This window comes from Anas acuta, chromosome 10, assembly GCF_963932015.1.
Source record: "Anas acuta chromosome 10, bAnaAcu1.1, whole genome shotgun sequence".
In the NCBI taxonomy this organism is placed as follows: Eukaryota; Metazoa; Chordata; class Aves; order Anseriformes; family Anatidae; genus Anas; species Anas acuta.
The window spans coordinates 9,794,371-9,822,292 of NC_088988.1; the positions used below are offsets into that span (position 1 = coordinate 9,794,371).

General features: G+C 48.7%; 1 protein-coding gene across 2 annotated transcripts in view; it reads left to right on the forward strand.

The window, feature by feature from the left end:
* Nucleotides 1–71: 71 nt before the first annotated feature.
* Nucleotides 72–27,922, forward strand: part of WTIP (WT1 interacting protein) — a 78,373-nt gene continuing 50,522 nt past the window's right edge. For both annotated transcript variants that reach the window (XM_068693098.1, XM_068693099.1), the window contains exons 1-2: nucleotides 72–2,094; nucleotides 26,420–26,521. In XM_068693098.1, the coding sequence (XP_068549199.1) occupies nucleotides 615–2,094; nucleotides 26,420–26,521 (1,582 nt within the window). In that variant the 5' untranslated portion in view covers nucleotides 72–614. The remainder of the gene's footprint in view (nucleotides 2,095–26,419; nucleotides 26,522–27,922) is intronic.

Sequence of the window (27,922 nt, forward strand, 5' to 3'; positions counted from 1 at the left end):
CTCTCCCCGCCTGACTCGGTGCAAATCATTGTTTGGCTCCGGCATTAACTACATTCCAGCGGGACGCAGCGCCCAGTCTCCTTCCTCGCATTCCTGCCCCACACAAAGGAGTCCCTGCCTCGCCGCGCCCCGCGCCCCGCCGGCCGCCCCGCGAAGCCCCTCACGGACCGGCCGCCGCCTTCGCCCCCGCCCGGGGGTGCGGGCCGGAGCCGCGGCCCCGCCGCGGGGCGGCCGGCCGGGGGCGGCGGGGGCAGGGAGCCGCCGAGCGCAAATTCCTCCGCGCAGCGCGCCATTGACTGGACCCAGCAACTTATTTAAGGCTGGAAAGTGACACAGGGGCTCCTCGCCTCCGCTCGCCGCCCGCCGCCGGGCAGCCCGGCCGCACCGAGCCGCACGGAGCCGGGATGCCGCTGAGGTGATCGCCGCGCAGCCTGCTCGCAGCCCGGGCCGCCCGCCGGGGAAGGAGCCGCGTCCCGCCGGCTGTGCCCCGCCGAGGAGCTTGCTTTTGGGGGCGGGTTTTTATTTTTATTTTTTTTAGCTGTTTTATTTATTTTTTAATCTTTTCTGCTCCGGACTGCGCCTTCGCAGAGAGTTTCGCCGGGGTCCGGCCGAGCATGGAGAAGTACGAGGAGGACATGGCACTGAAGGCCACCAAGCTCCTGGAGGACCTGTCCCTCTACGAGCCCTGCCCGGAGGCACCGTACGGCCGGGGCGGCCGCCGGGACCCGCCGCTCCCCCCGGACCTGGAGGAGACCAAGCGGGTGCTGGCCGCCCACATGCCGGCGGAGCAGCGGGGCCGCAAGATGAACGGCACCGCCGCGCCGCCGCCGCCCGCCGAAGCCTTCCCCTTCCCCGCCGCCCCCTGCGGCAAAGCCTACCCGCCCGCCGCCCCGCTCCGCGCCGCCAACGGCCGCGCCGAGCCGCCGCCACCGGCCGCCGGGCCGCCGTGCTGCGAGGAGGGGCTGTGCACCCGCTCCGAGGTGGCGCTGCCCTGCTACAGCGGCTTCCCCGACAAGGGCAAGCGCTACTCGGCCGAGGGCTACCGCTACGCCGGCGCCTACGACGGCGGCTACGTGGCCAAGGGCGGCGGGAGGGCGGCCGGGGGCCCCGACGGCAAGTACGGAGCCGCCAGCCCCCGGGCCAGCCTGGCTCCCGCCGCCGCCTCGCCGGGCCCCGGCGCCGAGCACGGCAAGTTCTCCAGCCCCCGCTCCAGCCTGGGCGGCGCGGGGTGCCCGCTGCCCTACGAGAAGTTCTCCAGCCCCCGCTCCAGCCTGGTGGTGCCCGGGCAGGACAAGTACGGCAGCCCCCGCGGCAGCCTGGTGCAGTACGACGGCGCGGCGCTCAGCCCCCGCTCCAGCTACGCCAGCACGGCCAGCGACACCAGCAAGCACTCCAGCCCCCGCGCCAGCCTCACCAGCTACGACGGCGGCGGCGGCAGCAAGCCCAGCAGCAACCGCACCAGCGGCATCAGCATGGGCTACGACCAGCGCCACGCCAGCCCCCGCTCCAGCACCGCCAGCCAGTACTCGTGCCCCACCAGCCCCCGCTCCAGCTACTCGGACTCCAGGTACGGCCCGCCGGGCGGCGCCGAGCTGGACGGGGCGGCCGCCGCCGGCATGGCCGTGGCCAGCCCCCGCTCCAGCCTCTGCGGGCCCCCCGAGGGCCGCGGCGTGCAGGGCGCTGCCGTGGTCAGCCCCCGCTCCAGCATCTCCAGCCAGAGCTCGCGGAGCTCCCGCGGCTCCATGAGCGCCTATCCCGAGCTGCAGCTGCCCTCGCCCCGCTCCTCGCTGCTGGGGCCCGGCCTGCAGGAGGACTGCGCGGTGCCCGAGCTGCCCGACGGCTACCACAAGATCCACGCCCAGTCCCCGCCGCGCCACGACCCGCAGCACCCGGCCGGCGGGGCCGGCCCCGACGCCGCGGCCCCCTACGCCTACAGCCCCGGCAAAGGCTCGGCCTCGGCCCCCAAGTTCAAGCTCCCCTACCAGGTGACGCCGAGCCGGGACAGCGGCCCCAGCCAGGCGGAGAGGAGGCTGGAGGCGCTGACGCTGGAGCTGGAGAAGGAGCTGGAGATGCACATGAAGAAGGAGTACTTCGGTGAGTGACCGCTCGGGGAGGTAGGGGGTGCGGGGCCTGGAGGGGGCGAGTGGCTAGATGGTGATGGTGTCTGGGGCCTGCCTGGAGCTGGGTGGATTTAGCTCTGGGGAAGGTGTGTGATACCCAGAACTGCTCTGGGCCAGTTACCCACTGAAGTCTCTGGTCATTGCAAGACAAAGCTGTTTTACCACAGATACTGTCTTTCTAACTGGTGTCAGAAGCATTTGCACCTTGCCTCATCCCTGGCATTTTATCTTCTATTTCTTGCACAGTTTGCTAGGCTTTGTGACTCTTCCCCTTCCAAGCGCAGATAGGAGACTTGTCTGAAATGTTATAGCAGCTGTTGGGGTTTGTGCTGATATGCTCATTTGCTTTCACGGATAAAGTTCAGCCTCCCTGAGGCTGTGATATTTGTGATCATACTTTCAGGCCATCTGCAGTGTTTAAATTGTTAAAGAGGATGAGCCTGGCTGGTGAAGCAGTTTTAGCACCACATTCACTTACCTTATCCTAGTCTGGAGTGCTTGTGGGATCCCCAGCATTGTTTCCACCCCGTGAGGCCTTGCAGGTCTGTGCTGCGCACGAGTCTGGTAGGGGCTGGTGTCATCCATGGCATGTGGGGGGAGAGGAGACCTCTGTCCTTGGTGAGGTTGTGTCAGCTTTGTGGTAGTAATCTAAGTGTCTTCAGTGCTTCTTTATAGAACAAAAGCAACTTCTTGAGACATGTGAACGTGCTTTGTAGTCATGTCATAGTTCCTGTGTCTTTTATTTTGCACTGGGAGAACTGGGGCTGAGGGCTCTGTGGGGGGGGAGCTCCTGTCAGAGGAGGGAGAACAAGGCCTGGGGAGATGGGGGGGCTTGGGGTCATGAGAGGGGCTCGGGGTCAGTCAGCACCCAGCAGTGGCCCGGGGTGTGGGAGCTGCTGAGTCCCCTGCCTCTGAGGGGCCGGGTACTTAAGCCTTTGTGTGCCGACTGGGTGCTGATAGTGCGATCCCTGGGTGACACAAACGTGCGAGATGGACACGTGTTACCTCAGTCCATAATTTAAACACTAAAGTTTCAGGCTGCTTTTGGTGTAGCATGAGTGTGCTCTGTGCGGGAGGGAGGAGTTGCAGGGCTTTGTGTGCTTGTAGTGAGACAGACCTGGACAGATCGCTTGAGGTAGCTGAGCGAGCGGTGCCCTCTCCTACTAGGAAAGCCTTTCTGTGAACTGCGGTGGTATTGTATTTACAAGCTCTTGTGCCTGGACAAAGGAGGCTGAATACAGTGCCAGCTTACTGCAGCAGCCTCGTTGTGCCTCCATGCATCCTGTGCGGGGCTGAAGAAGAAAGCTGGTGGTTGTCTGCTGCACCTGATGAGGGGCTTCAGGTGCTGGCAGGCCCATCACCAGCTGGGGTCAATAATAGTGAGGTCAATAACGGGTCACGTATGTGCAGAAGCTGCATGGGGGTAGAGGAGAATTAATTAATGTGCTAACACCAAGAAATGTTACCTTCAAAATATCAGTGGTGTGCAGTGAGAGACAGAACTAAAAGGCATTTTGAGTAAGAAACATATCTTATGGTTGTCCTGACCCTCTGCAAGGTTTTTCCAGTGGCTAGGGAAGCTGGGTGTGATCAGGGGCTCCAGGAGCAGCTTCAGGAATCTGTGGTGTGGGTGGGTTTTACTTATTTATAAGGACTTACCTGTTGTGAGTGTCACTACTTGCATGTATATTCTCCCACAACATGTTGCAGCATGCCCTAAGCCTCGGCAGATGTGTCCTGTGTCGGGTCGGCAGCAAGCTTGTGCCTTTCTGTCTGGGAACACGCATACCAGCTGCCCTGTAGGTATTTGTTGTAGCAGCATAAAGTTGCCACAGTTTGCACCCTAGAAGTAGATGAAATCCAGAAAACTGGGGTGCTGTAAGAGAGGGCTGACTTGTCTAAGTTGTCAGAGTTTTAGTGAATTCTGGTGGGCTCGATCCTGCATTTCTGGTGCAGATCACCCATAGAAGTGAATGCTGAGCTTTGGCTGAGTGAGCTTGTGGGGGTTTGGTCTGGTACAACTGCAGGCTGATGGGACAGAGACAAGGAGAAAGAGCAGCATGAGGAGAAGTCTGCTTATTGACAGGTACAGGAGCAGGTTGTTTAGGTTGACTTTTTTGAGAAGTTCTTGATTTAAAAAAAAAAAAAAACAGAAATGCATTAATTTCTAGTATCACACATACTTGTGTCTGACATGCTTTGAAGGCAATTGCAGTGCCCTGTGGTGCCCATGGAGAACAGAAATGTTAAGCCAATAGTCAACAGAGCAGATGGTTTAATGCTCCTTAATTAGATGAGCTCAATTGCCTGGTGAATAAATGCTTATGTGGTGACACTGATGTAATTTTACTGTGTTCTCTGCACCCCCTTGCCCCCGGGAAAGAATACAGTGATTCTTACTTTGTCCATTCAAAGTGAGGGCTACTCCACACGGTGCTGTCTGCAGACCACTGTGTTCTGTCTTGTGTCCAAATACAACTTCCAAAATTTGAACAGTGAGTTATTTTAAATCTGAGGTCAAGTGACTAACCAGTCCTCTTTGGAGGAAGAATAACTGTACCCTGCATTCGTTCTGTTTGTGGGTCGGTCTGGGTGTTCCCCTCACCATGCTTGTGTTGGCAGTCCTGGCGGCTCTCCCAAACCGCACTGCTCCGTTTCAGAAGCAGCCTGTATTCTGGGGCAAATAAATACACGATGAAGCTGCTGTTGCTGCCGTTGCTCTTGCCCTTTCCTCCTCTGGAATGAGATGGGCAAGGTGACTGGAGATCAGGTGTCTGCCCCAAGTCAGAACACAGGAGCGTTAGTAGAAGGACCCAGAGAGAAGGGACAAGAACCAGTGTCCTTCAGTAACACTGCCCAGACAGAGCACCCCTGCTGGGCTGGCTTTGCCCTTGGGGACCTGCTGAAGTGTCCTCCCGTGATCAGGGCACGTACAGCATCTGAGCATTGGAGAGGAACTGGATGGCGTGTCCCAGCAGATCTGGGGGCTAGCAGCTGGCTCTGAGCAGTGCTGTGCAGGGAGCTTTGCTGCCTCACCTTCTCCATCCTGCTCTTCTTTCCAGCAGGCTTCAGTGCATTTGTAGAGAGAAGGAAGATTTCATTACACAATTGGTTTAGTCCGACCAAAAGCAGCAATGCTTCAAGAAGTGCCTTGCGCCTGCCCTGCTCCCAGTTGCACAGCTGAGAAGTAGCACCCTGCCACTTCCAAGTGCTCCCACCAGCATGTTGCAGCCACATGTGCTCACTGAGCTCAGAGAAAAGCAAGCCTGCAAAAAAGGAAGGAGATAGGAAGGGTTGCTTTGGGCTGGATCTGTGAGCTGCTCCGGTTTCACCCCTGTGATGGGGTAAATGAGATGGCCGGGGCTGACCCAAGGGTGCAGACAAAGGGCACAGGAAGGATGAGGCTGTTCCTTTGGCAGCGTCCCACAGGTGGGTAGAACTGTGAGCTTTTGTGCTCGTGTTGCAGGGGAAGCAGGTACAGCTACCCCTTCCCAAACTGCTGTATCCTAAACCCCTCGAGACCCCTGTCCGTCCCCTCTCGAGGTACTGACAGTTCAGTAAGTGTGCTCAGTTTACTGGCAGACGCTGAGAACAGAAGCAATAAAAAAGTAATTTCACTCAGTTCCATAACTGTTCTCAGATGGGCTTTGTATGCAATGAGGTAAACTGCCAAAGCTGTGTTTTGGGGATGTTTAAAATTGAATGTGCATTCTGAGGTGTCAACAGGACGTTCGTGGGTGTTGGAACGTCAGCAGCTCAGGCGCTGGCTTAAATTCTATTTACTTTGCAGAAACCTTCGGGCTGATGTCTAGGTGCTGAAAAAGAAAGTTTTGGCGTACCCGTCCAAGTCAGAGCTATCCTTTTGGGACTGACTGTAAACCTGTGACTTGTCATCTGCTGGGCAGGGAAATGTCACGCTGGCTGGGATGTTGGTTTCAGACAAGATCTCTGTCCTGTGGCTCTGCTGGCGTTGTCAGAAATGGAAGGAGAGCCTGCAGAGGGGCACGGGGCAGCAGTTGTGTGTTCCTGGCAGCCCCTGCTGTGCTGCAGTCATCGCCTAATGAGGGCTGTCTGCCTATCCTAGTCAAGGGTGGTGGGATCCCATGCAAGAATTGATTTAGTAATTGTCTCACCATCTTGGACTAAAGATGAAAAAGTGCAGTGAAACTACGTAGGTGTGGGGTGAGCGAGTTGTCTTCTGTCTGTGCAGTCTGGGGAGATGAGTGGTGTTGGCACCTCTGCGCAGTGCCCGTTGTGAAGGTGCCTTCCCCAGCCTCTGCTACACAGCAGGTGCTTCCCACCCCCTCGCTGCCACCTCACCCCTTGAGTTTCACATCTGATAGGCAGAATACAGCGAGTTCATCCCCTGCTTGTTAGCCTTCAGTGAGAAACAACTGAGCCTGTCACAGTGAGCTTTGTCCTTTCTCCTGGAGACTCAAAGCTGCCAGGAGTTCCCTTCCTGTCACTGGTCCTGCACCAAGGCATCAGGCAGTACAGTTTTATGTACTAAATGTCTGTAACATGGGTACCAATAACCATACGTGGCAGGTTGAGTGTCTATAACTTGCACATAAGCATGCATAATTAGCTGGGACGGTGCTTCCTTACCTTCAGTAGGAGAAAACTTGACTCTGAATTGGGGTGTTGTTTAACTGTTTTTTGCTTGTTTTTGTTGTTTGTGCTTTTCATCTTTGGTTTAGTCGGTGTTAGCGATGCACTGGGTGCAGGGGATGATGGTGACGTGCAAGAACTGCCACGTCTTCTGTCAGGGCTGCCACAGATAAGTTCTGCATTTGAGAGGTTTGGATGTGCCATGCAGCATTGGTGCAGGTGCATATGCTGCCATGGTGTGGTAGGCCCTGGTTTAGTGGTCACCCTTCCCTGTCACCATATGCTTTAGGAAATGTGTTCCGTACCTCTCTGGATATCACAGCTGGTTGGTTTTGAACCACAGGGGAATCCACTTGGTCTTCTGGATCTGAATGAAAGGAGATTGTTTAGGTTTGAAATGTGTGCAAAAAGAAACTTCTCCCATGTTGCAAAGTCAATAGCCTTGCAGAAAGGAGATAGAGGATATAGGAAGGTAAGAGCTGAGCGGAGCCCATGTTACAGTTTGCTTTGGTTTGGTGCCTGCAGCCCTGCTGGTGACTGTGGAGCTTTGGGGCTGCTGTGCAAAGCAGCGAGCAAGTTGTTAGATCTGCCTGGGTATAGGGCTCTGTCACAAGCTCCAATGTTCCTATTGCATTCCTCAAGTAAGAGGTACTCAAATTCCCAGAAGTAACAACAGGCTTTTAACACCCTTGTCATCCCGTGTTGTGTTCTGCCCCTAAAAATGGTCAGGTGTGCCTTCTTAGAGGGGTTAAGGAAACATCCTAAGCAGGATCCCAAGTCAAAATAATCCTGGCTGGTATTGGCAGTTGTTTACTTAGCCTCTGTACCTGACCCTCTACAAAGGATTGTATGTGTGGGTGTCCCCGTTTGGTGTCAGATCATGCACTGGAGATTTGTACACCATGGTGGGTGAATCAGGAGTGGCCACAGAATCCATTAAATTGTATTTTGGAGAGTAGGAAAATGACCCTAATTTGGAGTAACAGGTTGCTGTCACAGTGGCTGCAGTAAGGTGAAGTTGATGCTTTTAAATGTAAAAGTGATACACCCAGAGACAAATCTTCCACTGAAGAGGTAACTCTGAAGTGGACGTTGAGGATGTCTGTTGTGCTTGCGTGCTCCTGCTTTGTGGTGGCAGCAGCAGAGGTACCAGTCTGTTATCTTGGGCATCCTTCAGGCATCGTTAATATCTGTAGTTAATGAACTAGGACGTAGATGCCTCTGTTGCAGCCATGTTGGATGTTTAGAAGGCCTTAAAAGCAAGTGAATTTTCCAAATACTCAAGTGATTAAAACCAAAAAGCCTGGCAAAGTCATTTTTCAGATGGTTAAAAGGGTGGTTCAGCAATGGAAAGAAAATAAATCAGCAGCACTAATACAGAAAGTTGAGTTTTACTAAAACCAAGAAATATTTGCAAAAATGGAAGGGGGCTTGGCCTCCTGCTTATCACAGCTACCACGGGGCAGTGCACTGTGGTGTCCTGGCAGAGTTGTGGTCTGGGGTTTTCCTTGGCAGGGTGCAGAGCCCTGCAGTGCTGGGGACATCTCTTTTGTTTTGGACTGAGTTCAGGCACTTGCCGAGGGTGCAGTCCACTGTGTCCTTTGGTGCTGTGAGGGGAGGGCTGGCTGCCAGCTGGGTGCTGGGGCAGTTGTTTGTATCGGGGTGAAGGTGCTGGCATCCCGTGGGACCCTGTTCCATGCATCCCCCGTGCTGCTGGTTGGAGAAGGGGTGCAGCCACTCCTGCAGTGCCTCAGAGTACACGTCTTGTCTTGTGGCGTGCCAAGGTGGAGCACTTCTGCTGTCAGCATTAGCTGTGTCCAAAATCGCTTCTTAATTTGTGGCTGGAGAAACTGGGCGTCGCTGGGAGCACAATGTGGTGCTTGATTTATGCCCATCCCGCACAAAGTGCCTCTTCTCTGGCAGGGGTGGGAATGTGTGACGTAAAGCACAACTGCAGCAGCAGAAAGGAAAGAAATACAGGAATGCGCGTGGTGTCAGCAAGCTGTAGTATGAGCTTTAAAACGCTCATATTGGAGGGCTGTGTTCAACAGCCTGCAAGGTTTGAGTCCTGACAGGACAGTGGTACCTGGGGCTGGGATTCGTCCTCAGAGATTGTTCCAGGGATGTGATGGCTCCCCAAGGCTGGCAGCAGGATTCCAGTTGGCTTATCTGGGGGCAGGACCAGCCTTTAGTTCTTAAAATTAGCAGCCGTGCTAATAATCATTCAATAAACATCTGGTTTGGGTTGGGTTTTTATGTGATTTTTCACTTTGCCTGTGTGGATCTCGTCTCTGGGTGTGGATTTTGTCCCACTTGCTACATCAGAGTGGGTATTTCTGGTGTGGTGTGTGTTATCTCTTCCCATTAACCTCACTGTGTTTGTTTAACTTCCTATCAGTGTGGCCTTGTTGCTGCGCAGTGAGACAGGGGAGCTCAGCATAAACGGCCAAGCGTTGTGTATCTCTTCCAGCTGGAGAGTTTCACATCATCTGAAACTTCATTCCTCGCTTCTTGGAGCGGTTTTACTAAATCTCCAATGTCACGTTTATGTATTCCAGCAAACTTTTAAGAAAAGGCCTATGACTCATTAAAGGGAAAGAAAAGCACAACAGCACAGCAGAGCCCAAACACTCATTTAATGCTCAGCTGAGAACTACTGTGCATATAAAACATGTAGGGGCTTTCATTGCGAGGCTCAAATGGGGCAAGGATTTATTGCTAGTGACACCTATTTCCAAATTTGAGATCCTGGAAGAGTTCCCCTCAGCTGATTTTGCACAAAAGCTTGTAGATGGTTGTGTTTAAAGCTTTAGGTCGGGCTGCAGTGGTGCACGTGTCTGACAAGTGCGGGTTAGCTGCTGTCTTGCTTGGGGTGGCTCTGAGCCCTGACCCTCTCTACCCTGAGAAGGGGGCAAACTGGCAGCTACTGCGTGGCTTGGAAGAAGGGGTCTGGTTGCACAGGAGCCTGAGCCTCTTCTACAACAACCACATCAGCTCCAAGTCCTGGGCAAGGTGGGTGGCGAGGCACTGTGTGACCGTTCTGCTTGGTTATTGGGGTGCATGGCTTAGGGAGTTCCTGTCTACATGATATACCCAGCAGTGACAGGGCTCCTCTAAGGAGAAAGTTGTTGCTTCACACACAGCAAAAGCAGAGGTAATTCCCCAGTCCCAAACCCGGAGAGCTGTGTCCCTGCTGAGCAGGGCTCTGCACCCTGTTGTGAGCACTGCTGCCTTTGGGGTTGGGCTGGTGCAGGCTCTGCTGGTGGATGCCCTTGCGAGGAATTTTTGGGAGTTGAGTTACCAAAGGGAGAACTGAGTTTCTGCAAGTGACAGGGTGCCTCTTGGCCAGGGTAGGTCACCCAGAGCTCTAACTCCATAAGAAAAGTAAATTTGGAGTGAATGTGGCTTCCAGCACTGACCTGAGAAATTAGTACTAAAGATAAGCAAACTCCAGGGATAAGTCTAATGACTATGAAGAAGGATATGACCTGGTTGGAATAACACCACAAATACCCATGGCTGTATCTGGGGGAGAGATGATTAATTCTAATGCCTTTAACTGCAGACAGCAACACGCAGGTGCATCTGTTGTGAGGGTTAGTACAGGTATTTGCAGTTACTGGGAGAAGGGCAGGGAAGGTTATCTTCAAATGTAAAGAATACCAATGCCACGTATTGTCACGAAATAGCTAGGGAAGGGATGCAGTGAGCAATGGCAAGGCATTTAACAGGTTACTGGAGGTCAGGCCTGGGTTTACACGATTGCTTTTCTAAGAATTTGGTCAAACAAGATGTGTTTCGGTTCAGAATGTATTTATAGTTTTTGTGAAAAGTAGACAGCTATTGTGGAAGAACTGCTGGGGATTCTCAGATGGTTTCCTGGCCATCCAAACATTTGTTTAATTGGTGAACAGTTTCACTTACAACACCGCAGAACTTCTGGAAAGTGAAAACAAGATGTTTTCTCCCTTTTAATGTGGCCACTTGAAAAAATTAAAAAAAATCAGAGTTAAAATAAAGAGAAAAGAGAAGCCATTCCTAAATTCAGTTTGACAGTTGTGCAGATTTAGATGCTTTTGCATTGCTCCGGCTCACTTGGATCATATTTCTTGTGGTCCACGGAGACCCTGTGGCCTCTCCCAGGCATGGGAAATGCAATTGCGTGCTGGCGGTCATTGCATAAACCTTTCTCCCGTGCGGCAGCCTTGTCCCAAAGCACATGCTTTGCACAGAGCTGGGTTCCCACGAGTGAAGCTCCAGGCCTAGCAGATTCTGCTACACTGACCCCTCAGATGTTACCTCTGTACCGATGGTCCCAGTCGGCAGAGCTTCAGGTAAGGTTGGTTCTGAATGCAGGTCCCTGGAGGGGTCAGCATGGTGTGGTGTTGGACCTGAAACACAGGGCCAGGCGGCTGTTTGTGTGTGTCCCAAACTAAACTCTGCTAATCTGAGGTTAATTTTTGAGTGCAGAATCTGTGCCTGGCCTTTGCAAAACTTAGTATGTGTACAGCGTGTGATTGGTGGGAAACCTTTATTAAAAAGTGGTATTGATGAGGAGAAGTGTGTTTTTTTTATTTCTTATTTTTTAACTCATCAAGTGCTGACCTGATAGAATTGAGGCAGTGGACAGGTCTCTGCTGCTGTGGCCTGATCCTGTTTCCCTGGCATCGTGCATGTGCCGTTACCTTCGGTGCCGTCAGAGCAGGATCTTTGTTTTCTGGTGTCTTTGCTCCTGCTGTGAAATTCTGGCTCAAATTCATTTGTTTGGGCCAGATGTTGAATGATTGGAAAATAATCACGGGGGAACGGTTCTGAGCAGGGGGATAGTGAATAGACTTTGTCACTCAGCCATGGTTTCCTCGACTTGAAGTGTGCTAAGCCAGCTGTGTGCTGCTGCCCTGCCCGTTCTGTCACGGACATGAAACGCAGCAGCGATGGATCCACAGTCCCCGTGGACTGACACCCTGTCACTCTCCCCACCTCTCCAGGGTTAAATACATTCAAAGAGAATGTTATTTGTTCAGTTTAAAAAATAATGAATAAGGCAGTGAAAAGTATTGGAGCCCAACATCAGCTGAGACTTAGAGAACTGCTGATTAGACCGGGAAGCAGAAGGAGCTGTAAGTGGTAAAATATTGGGTCTCAGCGTTTGTCTCCGCGCTGTGTCAGTTGCTGTGTTATTAACCTTCAGCATCCCCATATTCCGGGATAGTTGGGGGGAAACACCTAAGTCCTCAGAGGCAAAGGAGAAGTTTTAATGAATGGCTAACGCTGCTGCAGCTCTTCTTTTGCCAAGCAGTTATGTGAAAATTCTCTGTAACTGGTGGGTTGCCCATTTTTAATCAAAGCCATGTTTCCCAGATCTAAACACTCAATAGAAAACAGAGCTGTGCAACAATCAAGTGCATTGGAGTCCAGATTTTGAGCTGGTTTGAGAAATAAGCATGAAATTTTCTGAAGTGTAGGTCAGTAGCTGGTATTCTTAGAAAGTGTGTTGGCTTGGTTTACCTGTTCCTGGCCAGAGCGGGCTGAGCCTCCATGGTGCAGCCCTGTAAGTCAGCAGCGGTTCGCATCGTGATGTGTTTGCTCTAGTGAAAAAGCACTAGGTCAGTGCAGATCCTAGTGACTTAACTATGAAAAAAACATGAGACACCCAATTTTTCCATAGTGCTGTTGCATAACAAGGACAAACCTGCATGGACAGGGTAAGATGGTGCTGCTCAGCTGCACATGGGGGCTAGGATGTGGAGAGTGAGTCCTGCTAGCTGGTAAGAATGGGGGCTCTGAGTGTCCTCTTGCCCTGCTGTCCCTGTTTGTCCTCTGTCAGCTGCTGTGGTGATTTTGTGTAGCCTTTTGTTGCAGTTTCTCAGAGGTGCTTGTTCATTGTTGAGCAAACACTTGGAGCTGGGTAACTGTCTTAGTGGCCAGGACAACATCATATTGCTAGCAGGACATCACACCTAGTGTTTTCATGTGTTTTTATTGTGCCCAGTCATCCTCTCTTTTAAACCTTTTACCAGCTCTGCATTTTGGCAGTCAGTCTCTGAAACATTTGGAGGTTTTGCAGTCGTCCTCAAGGCGAGTTGCAGTTTGACTGTGGACAGCTTAGTGTTAGGTAGGAATTTCTTGTAAACAGTGCTAAATGCAGAGTCTGAAATAACACTGGAACACTATGAAAAGGTAAAAAATTAAATGTTTAATGGAAAAATAGATTTCACATTTCACTGGAGAGGTTGCACAGAGCGGAAGAATAGCCATGGGTATGGCTGATGGGTGTATGGACATGGGAGCCACTGGTCTCTGGTTTGCCGGTGGTCACGTGGAGCCACCTGATGCTGCGTGAGCTGCAAAGGAACTGCCAGGGCTCCAGGTACTGGTGCCTTTTTTTTCCTTTGGTTGCATTTTTTGCAGCAAAATAGTGGTCCTGCTCACTGATGCTTAGTTTTTCCTGATATTTTGGAGGCAATCAGGTGTGGATTCGTATGCTGTTTCATAACCAGTTTGAGAGAAGCTTCTTGCTTTGTGTGGCCTGGAAGGAGACTCTCCAAGGGTTATTTTTGTACGTGAGCTTAGAGGAAGAGCATTCCTGCGCTAGGCCTGCAAGGGAGGCACAAGGCTTCCTGGCACCAGCACAAGCAGCGTCTTCAACTCGGGTCACTGCTCTGTTGAGAGGAGAGAAAACCAAGGCAAGTTTGGTGCTTGTTGGGGCTTGGAGTTGTGTGTGACTGCTGCACAGGGCAGGTACAAAGCAAGGTTTGCCCCTTGCTGCAGTTTCTGGCAGGGTGGTGACGTGATAATTCACTGACCAAGTCCTGCATAGCCCTGCAGCTTCACAGAGCCGCTGTGCTGGGGGCTGCAAGGACTCAGGAGTGCCAGACCATGCTGTGGTGGTGGTGTTTTGAAACAAAAAACAACCAAAACATATGTAAAACAGCCACTACCTCCCTGACTTCTTAGGTATAGGAGAAAAGAGAAGAGGTAGCTTGGGTTTGGCTGGAGCAGCCTTACACGGGGTGTAAGAGCAAACAGACGTTACTTTTTTGGGAAACCGTTTCCTCAACTCGTGCTCCACAACTGGGAGGAATTCAGGCTGGTGAAGAACCAGCCCAGAAAGAGGTGATCCCCAGAGGCTAATTTGCATTTGCTCACAAAGAAAATACTTTGAAGATACTCCAAGTGCAGACTTGCAAGGCAGCTTCCTGGGGTGCCAGGCACGTGAGGCTCTGCCTCTCCCTGCTGCTGCTCTCACCTCGCAGGGGCTCTGCCCGCTGGGGCTGACACTGGTGGGGAAGGAGCACCCTGGGTGCCATGGTGGCCTTGCTCTGGCCACCCTACCTCGCTTGGGTCTAATTTATTTCCGTATCTTGTGAAAGAGGAGGGGAAAAAAACTTAGCTCCTAAGCTTAGGCCAAGTCTTGGAGTCCCTCACGAGCAGAGCTGCCTTTGAAATTGCTGGGTGTTTGGCTTGGTTGAGGACTGGCAGAATGGGGAAGCCCAGAGGTGCATTATTGCGGGGTCAGAGAAACGGTGCATCACGAGGTCTGGGGGGAAGCAGGGTTTCTTTCAGCTTTTGGACAAAGTACCCCATGAATAATGAGTATTTTGGCTTAGAGGCTTTGCATTTCCAACTAGGTCAGTCCGCACAGTGTGCCCGTGCAGGGAATTTCGAGCCCTGCTCTGCAGGTGGGGAGGTGAGCTGGGAAGCTGCTGGGGGCCATTGCCCTGGGTAGGGACAGAGCAGGGAAGTCACGGGAAGTGTGTGCATTTGGGGAACTCTTAAATTGGTGTCTTTAGCCAATGGTTATTACAAGCTGTCACAAGTGAGACTGTTTCGTACCCAGTAGTCCCATCTTTGGTTTCTATCCTGCAGCTCAGCACCAGGGCACTGACTTCTGTGTTGGGGGAGAGCTGAGGTAAGGCTGTTTTGTGATGGCTGGAGTGTAGATCTGAGCAGAGAGCAGTCCACATGCTTAATTCTAAATAGGAATAATGTTTCAAGTTTTTTTCTTCTTGAAGGGCTCCTGGATCAGGTCATTTAGAAATAATAGCAAATAGTGCTCAGGGCAATATTGTACTGGGAAAGAAGTTGCTACAGAAATCAGTGGCTGGGAGACACCCAGTATTTCAGGTCTGAGCTGAAGGGCCTTCTGCTAGCAGATGCTTGGGTATTAATTATTTTTCAGCGAGTAAAGGATTGAGATTAAAACTAGCACTATGAGGAACATAGCTTTCATTTTGGGGGGGAGGTAAGGTGTAAGTTGCTAACTCCTATGTCACACTCCCACCTTTGCAACGTGTCAGTTGGTGTAAGGAAACGTAGGGATCGAAGCTATCAGATGAAAATCACTTGGGAACAACCAGTTGTACTGATGGCTTTGTTTTTCTTGCTTGGTTTGAGGAGACATCTCTCTTCTTGGCTATTGTGGACAACAACTAGAGATGTGTTGTGGGTGATACTAGATTGACACAGAATTTGCTTAATGGAGATTAAACAATGATTCCTTCTATACGCTGGACAAATAACTCATCTCCCAAAATAATAAAATCCATCTCTCAAAAGCACCAGTAGGAGAGGCAGGGAATGTGTAGGCACCAGCTTAGTAATGACTGGACTTTGCTCTTAACCTGACAAAGACAGCCCAGTGGGGAGATTCTTCGTTGATTTAGTAAAAGCTCCCCTTATTTCCATGGATATAATTACAGAAGAGGCTGGATTCATCTGGAAACAAAGGCTCTAGTAATCAATAAGAAAACAAAACCAAATACACTACCTTTTTTAGCTAGTTTTCAGAAGAAGTTTTGTGGATTTTTTTAAGGGGACATTTGTAAATGTATTTCTTAGTGGACAAAGTGAAAGGAAAGGTTCCAGAAGGACCTACCTGAAATTAAGGGAAGGTTGTGTTCATTTGTGCTGCAGTGTTTAGCAAGTGACAGCGAGCATTGCAACTGAGATTCACACGCCAGTCCTGAATGACCGACCTGGTCTCAGCCAGTGTAGGCAGCAGTGGTTATAGTGCCTGCTTCTTAGGTGGACCCTTCTGAAACTTAAGAGGTTGCCAAGAATTACTATGTTGATCGTAATCAGCTGTCAATTATCTTTTATTCTTTTGGCATGATCCTAAAGTGAACCCCTGCTCTAATAGGGAAGTGCTCGGCACTGGTGGGGTTTCCACCTGCTCTGTAACGATGAGCAGACAGCTCTGCTGAAGTGGTTACTGCGCTCTATCTCTCCTCTGTGTTTTGCTGAGTATTTTAATTAAAACCAGATAGGAAACTTGTTCACAGGTTCCAATTTTTAGTGATTTCACCTGCTGTTGAAAATTTTATCAAGACATACCACTGAAGGGATGATGTAAAGAGGAATGAATGTTCCTTTTAGCTGCTATGAATAGAGCCTTCTCATATCAGTTAAGTGGTGAGTTTCATTATTATTTTAATTATGAGAGGATTACACATTTCTGTTACTTCTTAGCTGGTCCTCTAAGACATAATTAACTAACATTTCACCACTTTATGTAACCTTTCCAGAGGGCAGGTTTGACTGATAAACTATGTAAGATCACATTTATTTGGAGATTTTTACTGAAACTAACAAAGTGGAAAATTGCCTTTCTAGCCCTTACGTCTTTTCTGTCTGCTCATTCTTTCCCTGTTTTTGCATTTTTTGCTTCCTCTAAATAGTTTTAATGAATAATTGTCTGAGAGGTGTTTGCTCCACTGCGCTTTAGTAGTGTTTCTGTAAGTATTACTACAAATGAAGCCATAACTCCTTTCCTGTCTGGTGCCCGTCGGTAGAGCTGATTCGTTGCTCACTAAATGGGAGCTGTCTGGGTAGTGGGGTGCTGTGCTGTGTGGTGGGACTGGGAGAGAAGGCGCACACCTTGCTCACTGCTTTGACTTGATTCTGCCTGACATCCTGCTTCATGAGAAATGGAGTCCTCATTCTAAAATTTGGCTTAAAAAAGAGGATGTAGGGTAAGTGTGGAGAGAGCCCCGGTGCTAGTTCTGGAGCAGGCCTGCTGTGATGTGTGGTCGGGCCCCCAGCACCGAGGGCTGGCTGGCAGCTGCCCACATCTGCCTTGTGAAGACAGTGCTCGCTAGGCACCTGCTCACCAGTGCTTTGCACAGGGATCCTTTCTGAAGGGAATTCCTCTCATCCCTCAAGCAAATAGACTTTGACATCAGCCGTCTCTGTGCCAAGTTGCTGTTGCAGGACACGTGTTCTTTAGTAGAAGCAGCTTAACACTTTGGTAAGTAGTTGCAGGTTTCTCTGTAGACGTGGTGGGCTGGGCTTTGGCTGCAGGTGCAGTGGGCAGGTGGTGAAAAGAGCAGGTTATACCAAAACCACATTGTAGATGGAGTTTGTCTTTTGTCACGTCAACACGGTCAGCGGTTTGTACTTCTCCTCTGTGCCCAGTTTTTGCAGAGGAGCCCAGGCATTTCTGCCATCGGTTTGTCCATGCCAATATAAAAGTTGGGTGGTGGCAAAGCCAAGCGAGGTTCTAGGCCTGCGGTCTTGTAATTCTGGATGATGGTTTGTCACTAGTTGAGACATGGTACAGAACAGATAGTGAACACAGCTCAAAGTGTGCATACAATTTACTTGAATGCTGTAACCAGGTCCATTTCCCTGCTCTTTCATCTGGGGAAACTGTCCCTGTTCTTCATCCCCATTTTCTGTCCTCTTATATCCGCTTTATTCCCATTTTGCATCAAGATGAGTGAGACAGTGAGAGACAAAGCAGGGAAAGAGGGATGTTACTGAGTGTGATATTTGTGCATTCCTGGATCATTGAGCAGTGCTAGACTGGACGTAGATTGTGTGTTCACATTTCTTTTGAATTAGCCAGACAGACCACGTACCCTGCAGTTCATGCCAGCTGCTGGAGAGCAGGCTGTTACCTGATCCAGATCAGGCAATACCTGATCCAGCAAAAAGTCAAAGCAGTCCAGACAGTTGATACCTGACCTAGCAGAAATCATGCCAATACAAAGTTAGCCATCAGTACTTTACATTGTGTAGCTTCTTTTTTATACAGCACTGAGTTGTAAAGCTGGTTCTATTCCATCACTGGAGCATGGCCTCATCTGTTGCACCGACTGCCCATTTCAAGGGAAAGGCTGCTATGGAGTGAAGTGAGATTTGCTCACTCTGAAGGGTCTGAACAGTGCTGACTGGCTTTGGAGAGCAAGTCACAGAAGATGGAAATTGAGCTCAGGTCTAGCATGGTTATGCAAAGCTCAGAATTGTCCTCTGGGAAGAATCATTGCAACCAGGAGACTGACACACAGAGTTAAACAATGCTACTTGTCTGCCTTTGGTCTGTGTTGGAGAGCAGCCGAACGTGTGGGACTGGCTGGGTTTGTAGAAGACTCACTCATATTTTGCAGTGGATGTTGGTGGTATGTTCTGTTTCGGATTTTTTTTCATTTCTGTTTGGATCCATAGGAAGGAAATGAGCCTGAATATATAGCATTTAGTGTTACTCTTTCCCAGGGGACAGGGAGGTGAAGAAAGCAAAATTAGAATATCCTGTTTACATGTTGCCAGTGCTGTATTTGACCAGCTGTCTTCAGGGGTTTTGTCTTGCTAGATCAGGCACGCTTTTCTTATGGTCTGAGAGGCTTCCTGTCCTGCTGGAAGAGGAGCTCCGCTGTTTGCTCTAGCATTGAGCTCCTCCCTGCACCTCACTGCCTGATGAAGGACTGGGCTTTGCACTGCAGCCAGGGCAGGGAAAATGGGGCTTGCCAGAATAGTTACATGGACTTTAGAATTAGAATGTTTCATGAGCTGGAGGTGTGAGAAGCCTACAGCAAATGACTTTCTGAAATTGCTATCCTTGGATGCCCTTATAGGAAGGTATGTTCCACCCTCCCCACCATGTTTAGAAAGCATCCTTGAGTCACTTCGCTTGCAATGACTTAAACTTCCAATCAGTTTGTTGGATTTTTTTTTCTTAAGGTCACTGAGGTTTTCAGGTGGTTTCCAGCTTTCCTCTAGTGAATAGTTCTGTCTCTTTAAACAGTGTTGTATCATACTTACCTATGTGCATGCTTTTTATTTAAGCAAACCTGTTTGTACTTCTGGAAACGACAACCTCCGTGTTGGAAGGTGACACCAATGACTGTGGCACCTTAGCGGGGTAGGTGGTAGAAGCAGGGGGCTGATGTCAGTGCATAACGCTGGGGCAGTGCTCATGGAAGGAGCTGTTGAATTTATAACCCAGTGTGGTTACATAATGTCATGCCTTTTCCAGAATGTCATGCTCGTTCTGGAAATAGACCATTATCTAAGAAAATAGAAAAGTGCACCTGGAAACTTTTCGACTAGTCTCCCTGTTTAATCATGAACCCATTTTAAATATGTCAAGGAAGGCAGCTGTAATATATGACCTTTTTCTGCCATATATTAGCGATGACTCATACAGGCGATGTCAGGAGAATGCAATGAAATGTCTCTCCAGCCTGACCTGTGTGCAGCTGATGTTTCCAGGTCTGACATGCTGGGTAGTTCAGCGTATTTGGGCTGCACTGCTGGTGTTTTCATTGTCACTGTAACTTGGCTTTACAGGTTCTTTGGAGCTCAAGTATTTAATTGATTATCTCTCCAGTGCTATCTCAGAAGGCTTAACTGTCTTTTCTTTGAAGACTGCATAGGTGTCAGTGGCTCCCCTTTCCTGTGTAAAGGAGCCAAGACTCAGAAGCTAAATGACTTGCTGAACGCCCCCAGCACTCTCATGTACCACCTTCTGAAAAAGAAATATGCTCAGGAGCACTGGGGAGCTTTGGGTGTTGCTTTGGAGCTTTTGGATTAGATCTTTCTGGGCTGAAACTAGGATCTTCAGGAGCGTAAGTTGTTCCCACTGTATGCGTGACTCCTTTGCCTCTCTGTTGGATTTGCCTGGCCAGAGGCAGCCCGTGGATGCGGTGGTGTGTCCTTCCCTGCCAGCAGTTGTACAAGCTCAGGTTTTTGCTGGCCTCAGCCTGTTATCATCAGATCGCTGCTACCACTGTGCTGGAAATTGCCACTCCTCAAGCGGTCTCATTGTGTGTTCACACTGCACGATGTGTCAGGTGAAAAGAGCCAAGGTAAGCATTTTAAGCTGAAGGCCTTGTTGACCTGGGCCCTTTGGGGTGAAATAGGATGGCTGGGAGCAGACCCAACCAGCTCTGCTGGTGGATCTAAAGGGACAGTAATGCCTTGTCACGGGGTGTTGGTGAACAGCTGGAGGTAGGTGTGGTACGGCACCCACATAAACCCTGTAAATATAGCTGTGGTAGGATGTGTGTCCAGGAAGGTGGAGTGGGATGCAGAAGGGTTTTTATAGACAAACTTTCCCTGCAAGAGTTGGTTGTTCCCACTGGTGCTCTGCTTTGCTCACAGCTGTACATCTCCTTGCTTTGATAATTCCAGTAATAACAAGGTGCTTTTTAGAATCAGCATTTTTTTTTTTTTGCACCCCAATAATGCAGTTGAAATTATTTGTAAGTCCCCTTGTGCTTCTACTTGTGGTTGTCAACTTGGGCATGAAGCTTGAGCAGTCAGCTGAGCTCTGAATCAGGCAGAGCAGCCCACAAGAACTATTTGGTCTTCCAGTTCGTTGCCTCACTAGCAAAAGATCCTTCTATAAATGCCAAGTGAGAAGTATAAATCATCCTGGAACTGCCATGCACTAAATCAAGAAGCAGAGAAATGAATGAATATTTGTAAACCAAGTGTCAGTGTAAGTACAACACTGCGGAGAACAATAGCCCTGTGATATGCCCTGTGCCGTCGCGAGGCTCCGTGGCAGAGTGAGATATCCGCACAAAAGAAAGTTATGCAGAGGCATGCCGGCTGCGGCCAAGGCAGGATGAACTCTGTGCAGATAGTGTCAGTAATTTCATGGTTCAGAGCAGTAATTTCACATACTGTATGAAGCAATAAGCATTTGCTGTACTAGCTTCAGGCTTTTACTGCGTGATTGGGTGGATCGACTTTAACAGTAACAAAAGCCTTCCAGTTTCTAGCAGCTGCTAATCAGAGCTGATAGCAGCTCCCATGACATTACCCTCTCTGCGATGCTGACCCGGAGCTGCTGGGGTTTAATTCACCAGCACAGAGATTTGCTGAGTTTATAGCTGCTAGAATACAGAGTCGGGGAGGGTGGTGCCAGAGTCATTTCTACAGCCTTCTGTCATTTCAAACTCGCACCCATCACCTCACCCTGCGTCTGAAACCTTGGAAAGTTTCCAGCCAAACAGAACATCCGATGTATTTAAGCAGGCTGGAATAGGCAGATGCCAAGCCCTGCCGACCTACTGGCAGCACAGATTCCTTCAGGCAGGTAAAGCTCGGCTCCAGTGTCCTGATCTGCAGTGCTGTGCCTGGAACTGGTCCCAGCAACTCTTTTCCTGACTCTGACCTTTCCCACCAGCTTTGTTCTATGCAAGACACAGCCTTGTTAAATAACATGCAAAGCGAAGGTATTTTTTTCCAGGAGCTGAAACTTGAACATAGTTTGCTTCTACAAAACTCTTCACTGAATGTCTGTTCCATTTTCTGAGTAAGTTCTTTGCACCAAACCTGTAAATTGAGTAAGGCCTCCTGCAGTATGAGGGCACAGAAGTGATAGAGATCTTGTCAAGTTGGCATGGAAGTGTTTTGAGCCTGAGTAGTTTACTGATGATGGTTTTTATGATCTTTCTGTGAGGAGGAAAACTAGGTTGGGGATGATGTCAATAAGGTTTAATAATGACAGCAAGGAGCCTTCTGGTCTTGTTTTGCTTAAGCTGGGACTTGTATTAGGTGGTGCTGTGGCCCATTTCTCCCCCCTGGTTTAACCCACTCCAGCCCTGTGTGTGTGTACCTGCAAACCAGGGCTGTGATGCTGGCTGGGGCCAGGTCCCTCCCAGCCATGAGGTGCTGGGGCTCCTGCTGCGGACAGGAGTTCAGAATGCTTATCTGAGCATTTCCCACTTGTCTCAGTCTGTCACTTTCAACTTTAAATCAAGTTGAGATCTCTTCTGATCTTCCCAGTGGGGAAAGCTTCCCCAGGTAAGGCAGCTTACCCAGATGGTGGTTCCCTCATATCTATCCCAAAAAGGGTAAGCCCAACTCTTCATGCAATTATGTTGCTGCTGAGTGTGTCCAGAGTATATTTTTTAACTTGCATGTGTCATATTTCTTGTTGGATAATCAAACCTTGAAAATTTTGCCAGGCTAGGTGACAAATTCAAGCCCTTTGGTGAGAGCTCCCAGTGATGGCAAGGGCTGGGGTGCAGAGCGTTTCCAGCTCCTCCCTGCCTGCTGCAAAGAGCCTCTGCCCGTGTCCCGTGTAGGTGCCTTGTTTTTTCTATCAGGCTCTGACTGGGGGATGACGTGTGCATTGGAACATCCCTCCTCCTGTGTTTGTTGGAAGGAAGGGAGCATTTTTCTCTGCTGAAGTCACCTCGCGGCATCCGGAGCTGCCGCAGCCCAGGATGTCTGCACAGTAGCCACTGTCAGCTCAGGCAGGTAGCGCTGCAGCACGGCTGGCCAGCTCGAGGCACCTTTGATGCTTCCCTATTTACCCAGCTTCTTAGCAGAACAGTTCTTAAAGGTAATAACAACATCCTGTGCAAAACCTGCCCAGGTGTGAGAGGCTGCAGGAACGCCTCCAGTGGGCTGTGGCTCACGGATGGCTAGCGCAGCCCCTCCGCAGTCCTGCCTTCACAGCTGGCTGCAGTTCAGTTTCTTTGTTCTTCCTGATTCATGGCTGTAGGTTTTCATTCCCCACATCTTGAGTAAGCCAAAATTGTAGAAAATTTATTGTGGATGTTTGTAGAGATGGTCTTTCCCTGTGAGAATAGAGAAATTGGGACTTTGCAGCAGCCCAAGGGTAAATTTCACCCACCCTCTTCCCAGCCCTGCAGCATGAACAAAACAGCAGAGGCAGGGAGGGATTCAGCTGTGCCATGTGTTAGTTGTTAATTTTAGCTTTACCATAACTCTTGACGACAGGGCATGGTTGTTTCCTACTGTAGGCAGCATGTAGCACTTATCCTGGAGATACGGTGTGGCTGTAAGGCAGTAAAGCTGCAGCTCATCCCTGAGCTGTGGCGCGCTGTCAGGAATGCGATAGCCAGATTCTCCCTCTGGCTCGTGCAACTGCTGCTTGCTGAAGTCGAGGGGGCCATATGGTACCATTTTTCTTGTAGTTGTGCTAAACCATTGACTCAGGTTAAGTGAGGATGGAATTAGGTGCAGGCTGAGTTCCGCATGTGCATGAGGACAAAGCCTAGCCAGCAGGTTATTGTACATCTGCCGTTATATGTAGGGCATCTCACCTCTTGGCTACTGCCTTTTTCTTAAATCTGGGTGAAATCTATATGAAGTACCAGTCTGCAACCTGTACTGAATGGTCAAAAGGACACTGCAAAGGCTTGTCAGGAGCAAGATCATCCCTAAACTTGATGTCTAGGTACCAAACTTGTTCAAATGTGTAGGCTACAGCAAGGAACTCTTACCCCTATGTTACAGCAGGCTTACTGCATATCTGTAAAGTTTTCTTTAGGTTGCTGCAGGTCCCTTTGCCCATTATTCTGTGTCATGTTGTAGTCTCTCAGGTCTTGGAGCAAAATCAGTGACTGCAACAGAAAATACATGTCTAGGCTAGTTACAACTTTTGTCTTATTTTCTTGTGGTGCTTTTATCAGGATTTGCTAATGTGTGCACCAGCCGGAGAGCATTGCTGATCTGGTGGCTCTGTTGCTGTATGACACAGTCAAGCCCAATGAAGCGGGCAGGTTACGGGTGAGGGGGGTGCAGGCAAAATGCTGCAGCTCACTCTAGTAGGGACTCTCAGGGAGCTCCGTCTCTTTCTGGCATTGCTTTTTTATTGATGAACTTTTGCTGAGGTCCACAGTGTGTTTATTTCTTTTTCCTCCCCAGTTTTGGTTAAATACTGTGTAAGGATAGGAACCTCAGCTAAAGAAGGCTGCAGTGTTGTGCTCCAGCTGAGTGAACCTTTATACAGAATTAGTCTATGTGAAAGACCTTGTAATGTCTTTTTCCCAGCTGAAGAGAGAGACCAGCTCTGTAGGAGACTTGACCTGGGTGAAAATGCAGCAGTTGGTGTGCTAAGGATCTGGAGGTACCATGGCTGCTTCGAGTCGAGGTGGTGCAAGGGGCAAGGAGTTGCACCAAGGCTGAAATACTTGACATGAAGTCACATAAAGTGAGGTGTCAGAAATGAGACATGCTTGCTCTGTAACAGAACATTCTTCACAGGCAGTTTAACAAGCTTTGGAAATAAATCTGGAAAAGAAAAGTGATGTAGCTGTTATGTCAAGGCTTTCACAAGCTTGCAATGTGCGGTCTGGGCTGTGACTGGTGGAAAACCAGACCTGAACAGCCATGTAATCAGTGCTTTTCCTAGGCAGTTATGAGCTCACTGTATGCTCACACCACAGCTGCGTATATATTTTCCAAAGTACACTTTTGGAATTATACATGTGCCTTCTTAGTATGCTAATGGTCTCTGTGGTCATTTATTCCTGGAGCTAATGACTGGTCTTTTAGAGAAAATGAGTTAACAAACTGACAGCTGCTCTTAACGAACCACTTGCTGCAAAGGCCAATGTAAGTTTAACATTCACAATAAATCCTTTTGCTTTTGACAGTTCAGTGGAGCAATGGCAAAGAAATTAGGCAATAACTTCATTTATCAAAGAGGCTTGTGGCTGCAGTAGATTAGTGCACGAGAACTCAGAGAGATGTCAGAATTACAGATTGGATTTCTGCTATCCTCGGAGTAAAATTAGGCGTAAATAGGAAAAGGTAGGTTTCTGTGTAACCTCCCAGCCAGGCTAGCAATAGCCATCTGTCTTAGGTAAACATTGGGTGTGAAGAGATGGGCAAGAAAGGTGCAGACAGCTGGGGAGCTCCGAAAGAGCTCCCTTCTGGCTCCATTACCAAGAGTAGGCAAATATTGTATCATGACCTTATGCTAAAACCGCTCATTTCAGAAGCGAAGGCCATCTGCTCTGCTCTGCCTCTCCTCTCTCCGAGGCCGGGAGGGACCACAGTTGTGTCAGGGCTCGTAGCACGTGAGGAGGCACAGCAGGTTTGTGGGTTGCTCTGACTGCTTGGCTGGTCGCAGTGCAGGTGCTGGGATGCATTCTCTAATCGGTGTCCCCAGTAATCAATAGCCATCTTTCAGCAGCAGTTAACCATTAACTCATGGCAAATAGCAGACCTTTTTCATAACCTTTGGCTACAAATAAATAAGTAGACATAAGACAACAAATATGCTGAAATTTCCATGTCCTGTGTCAGAGCTGAGCTTGTCTAAGGACCAGAATATTTTCCCAAAACTTTGTTTGCAGTGAGCTGATGGCTGTAGCTGACAGCTGGTTCAGGGTTACAGGCTTAGCTTGGGACATGGGTATCTTAACAATGTTAACTTTAATTAACTTTGGGCTTTTTTTTTTTCTGTTTAAGTTTCTACCAGCTCATAATATATTAATATTATATAAATATTTGTATTTTTTGTGTGTGTGTGACTGCATGTGTTTGTGAAATGTTCACAGCACAGCAGAGGAAAATTCTGGGTGATCAAAGCCTGATTTTGTAGTTCTTGATTTGCTAGACTTCCAAGTGTATTAGTGCGTGCATCTGTAGAAAGAGGGTCTCAAACAGCATGAGCACAACAGTTTCATTCAAAAGTTGCGTGATGCAGAAAACACTTTTTTTTTTTTTTTCCTGCTGTAGTACTTCCAATATCACACAGCTTTGTTTTGAGATGTACTGTACAGCAGTAGTCAGAGACCAGTGGGCATCTCTGATAAACTTAGTGTTCCTGAGTATGTGGAAGGATACAGATTCTCCAGCATTTCATTTCCTCCTTGTAGTGAGTGCCCTGTGTGGGACCAACAGCTGAATTTGCCAGCACTGTGTTGGCTCTTTGTACTTGGATCTCCTGCAGACTATATGAGAGGCATCCCCAGCTTCCCCAAGAGCTCAAGCAGTGAAGGTGAATTTCTGACCTCACTGCAAAAGTGCTGGATGGACTTCTTGCCCTTAGACCATAAGGAGGGGAAATGCCTTGCTCTTCTGTTTTTGTAAGCTCCCAGGTTATGCTTATGAGGTTGCTTATTACTATTTGTGGAAAATTAATAAATCCAATGGGCAAGACCCATTTCCCTGTGCTGCATGGCTCCCACCGTGGACCAGCACTGCTGATATATCATGGTTCTGGAGAGGGTCAAAGAAAAGAAATGTTTTGATTTTGGACCTGATTGTTTCAACCTGATTGGTTGTTTCATTAGTGATTATTGAATGTAATATGGTAGAGCACTTAGTTATGAAGATCTCACTAGATTATTTCTTCAGTAAACTGAGTTATTTCCAGAGGCCATGCAGATCTTCTGTTCTATTTGTGATTTCAACTGTCTTTCTGGGATTTCTGTGTTTAGCCAGCCTCAGTCTACATGTGTTGAATCGCCAGCAGAGGCTCTGCCCTCCCCTCCACTTCCCCCTTTTATTTTGGGTTAATTTCAATGCATCTATTTCACACAAGCTGCCTGCTGCTGACTTGAGTACTTGAATCTATTGATGTAGAGGAGCTCATTGATTTGCGGGTATTGTGAGTGCCATGAATCAATGGCCCTGAGCTGGTTTTAGAAGCTGCAGAGAATTCTAACATTTGTTCTGTTTCTTCTTTGTAGGTATCTGTATAAAATGTGGAAAAGGTGTGTATGGAGCGAGCCAGGCTTGCCAAGCAATGGGTAACCTCTATCATACCAACTGCTTCACGTGCTGCTCTTGTGGTAAGTCAGACTTACTGTAGCCTTATTAAGTGGCTTCCTTTTGTAATACGTACTCCTGTAGCAACCAGTGTGCAAGGTGAGACCTCATCTTGCTTGTTTCCTGGGGCAAAATTCCCATGCAGGAGTCCGGTTTCAAGAGTTGTTTTTTATTTACCATCTGTAAGTGTTCAATGTTTTTTTTTTTTCTTAAGTGACAGGCCAAAAAAGTAGTATTTGGTTGTTTTAAGGGCTGCATTTACAAAACGGCTTCAACCTGGCTTTTATAAGCACTACATACTTTAAATCACTTGTTTATGAAACTGTAATGCATACTTATTACTTTTACAGAAAAACAGTAAAATTTGTGCAGCCAAACCCATTTTCCCTCACTTTCTATTTGCAAATTCAGCTCCAGTCAATCACATATTTGTAACTTCTGTGTGTATATAGTGCTCAAAAATTGTTTTCTTATGTTTGAAAGTGATAGAAACAAATAGAAATGGTGAGTTGAAACCCCTTGAGCTATTACAATGTTTTGATTTTTTCAGAGGAAAGCTGTGCGGGTAAACCACTGTTTCCGTGCTACTCTCAGAGCCTTTTCAGGTTCCTTTTTTCATTTGAATGTAAGAATGATGCACTCTGTGATTTGAGGAAGTCATGACTTTGCCAGGGAAAACAGGGCTTGGAAAATACAGGACAGCACTTTCAGAAGTGTTTCCTTTTAGTTGGGCGGCATTAAAGTGAAGTTGGTAACTTCCTCAGTGTCTTGTTTGAAAGTGCCCAAGTGCGCTCAGATTCCCCACCAAGTTCAAGAGATCTCTGAGAATGCATTTTTGGAGTCAGGTAGCTTTCCTTGATACGGCCACACATTTACTTAGGTTGATAATATCTGCCTGGATATTGAAGACCTTGTTGTGATAAATATACGTAGCAAAAGATTTACCATGAGCAGAATGTGCCGAGTATGAATTGTTTATAAAAAGGATTAATTAAGGATTAGAAAAAGAGTAAAAGATTATTGGCATAGAACTAAGTAAGTTTATAATGAAAAGAACCATTGTGAAGTTCACTTTTGAAAAGAGAAGTCTTGTCTTTTCTCCTGAGATATGTACAGATAAGTAAATATTTGTTTAAAGAAACCTACAACCTGAACGTAGAGTTCAGTGACCTTTATAAATCGCTCTGGACCATTACCAGGTTCTAGAATAAACTTGTCTCAAAGCTTCAGGGATCACTCATGACTTTGTTCAAGCCTGACACTGAATGAGTAGCTATTTTGTTGGCTCCCAGAGTAAACGAAGTGCTTCAGCATCCTGCTTAGCAGAGGATTACAAAATATGATATCGGATAATATCTATCCACTCATCGCCAACATTAACCTAGCCTAATTGCATAGGTGAATTCCAGCTTCCTCTGTGGGGC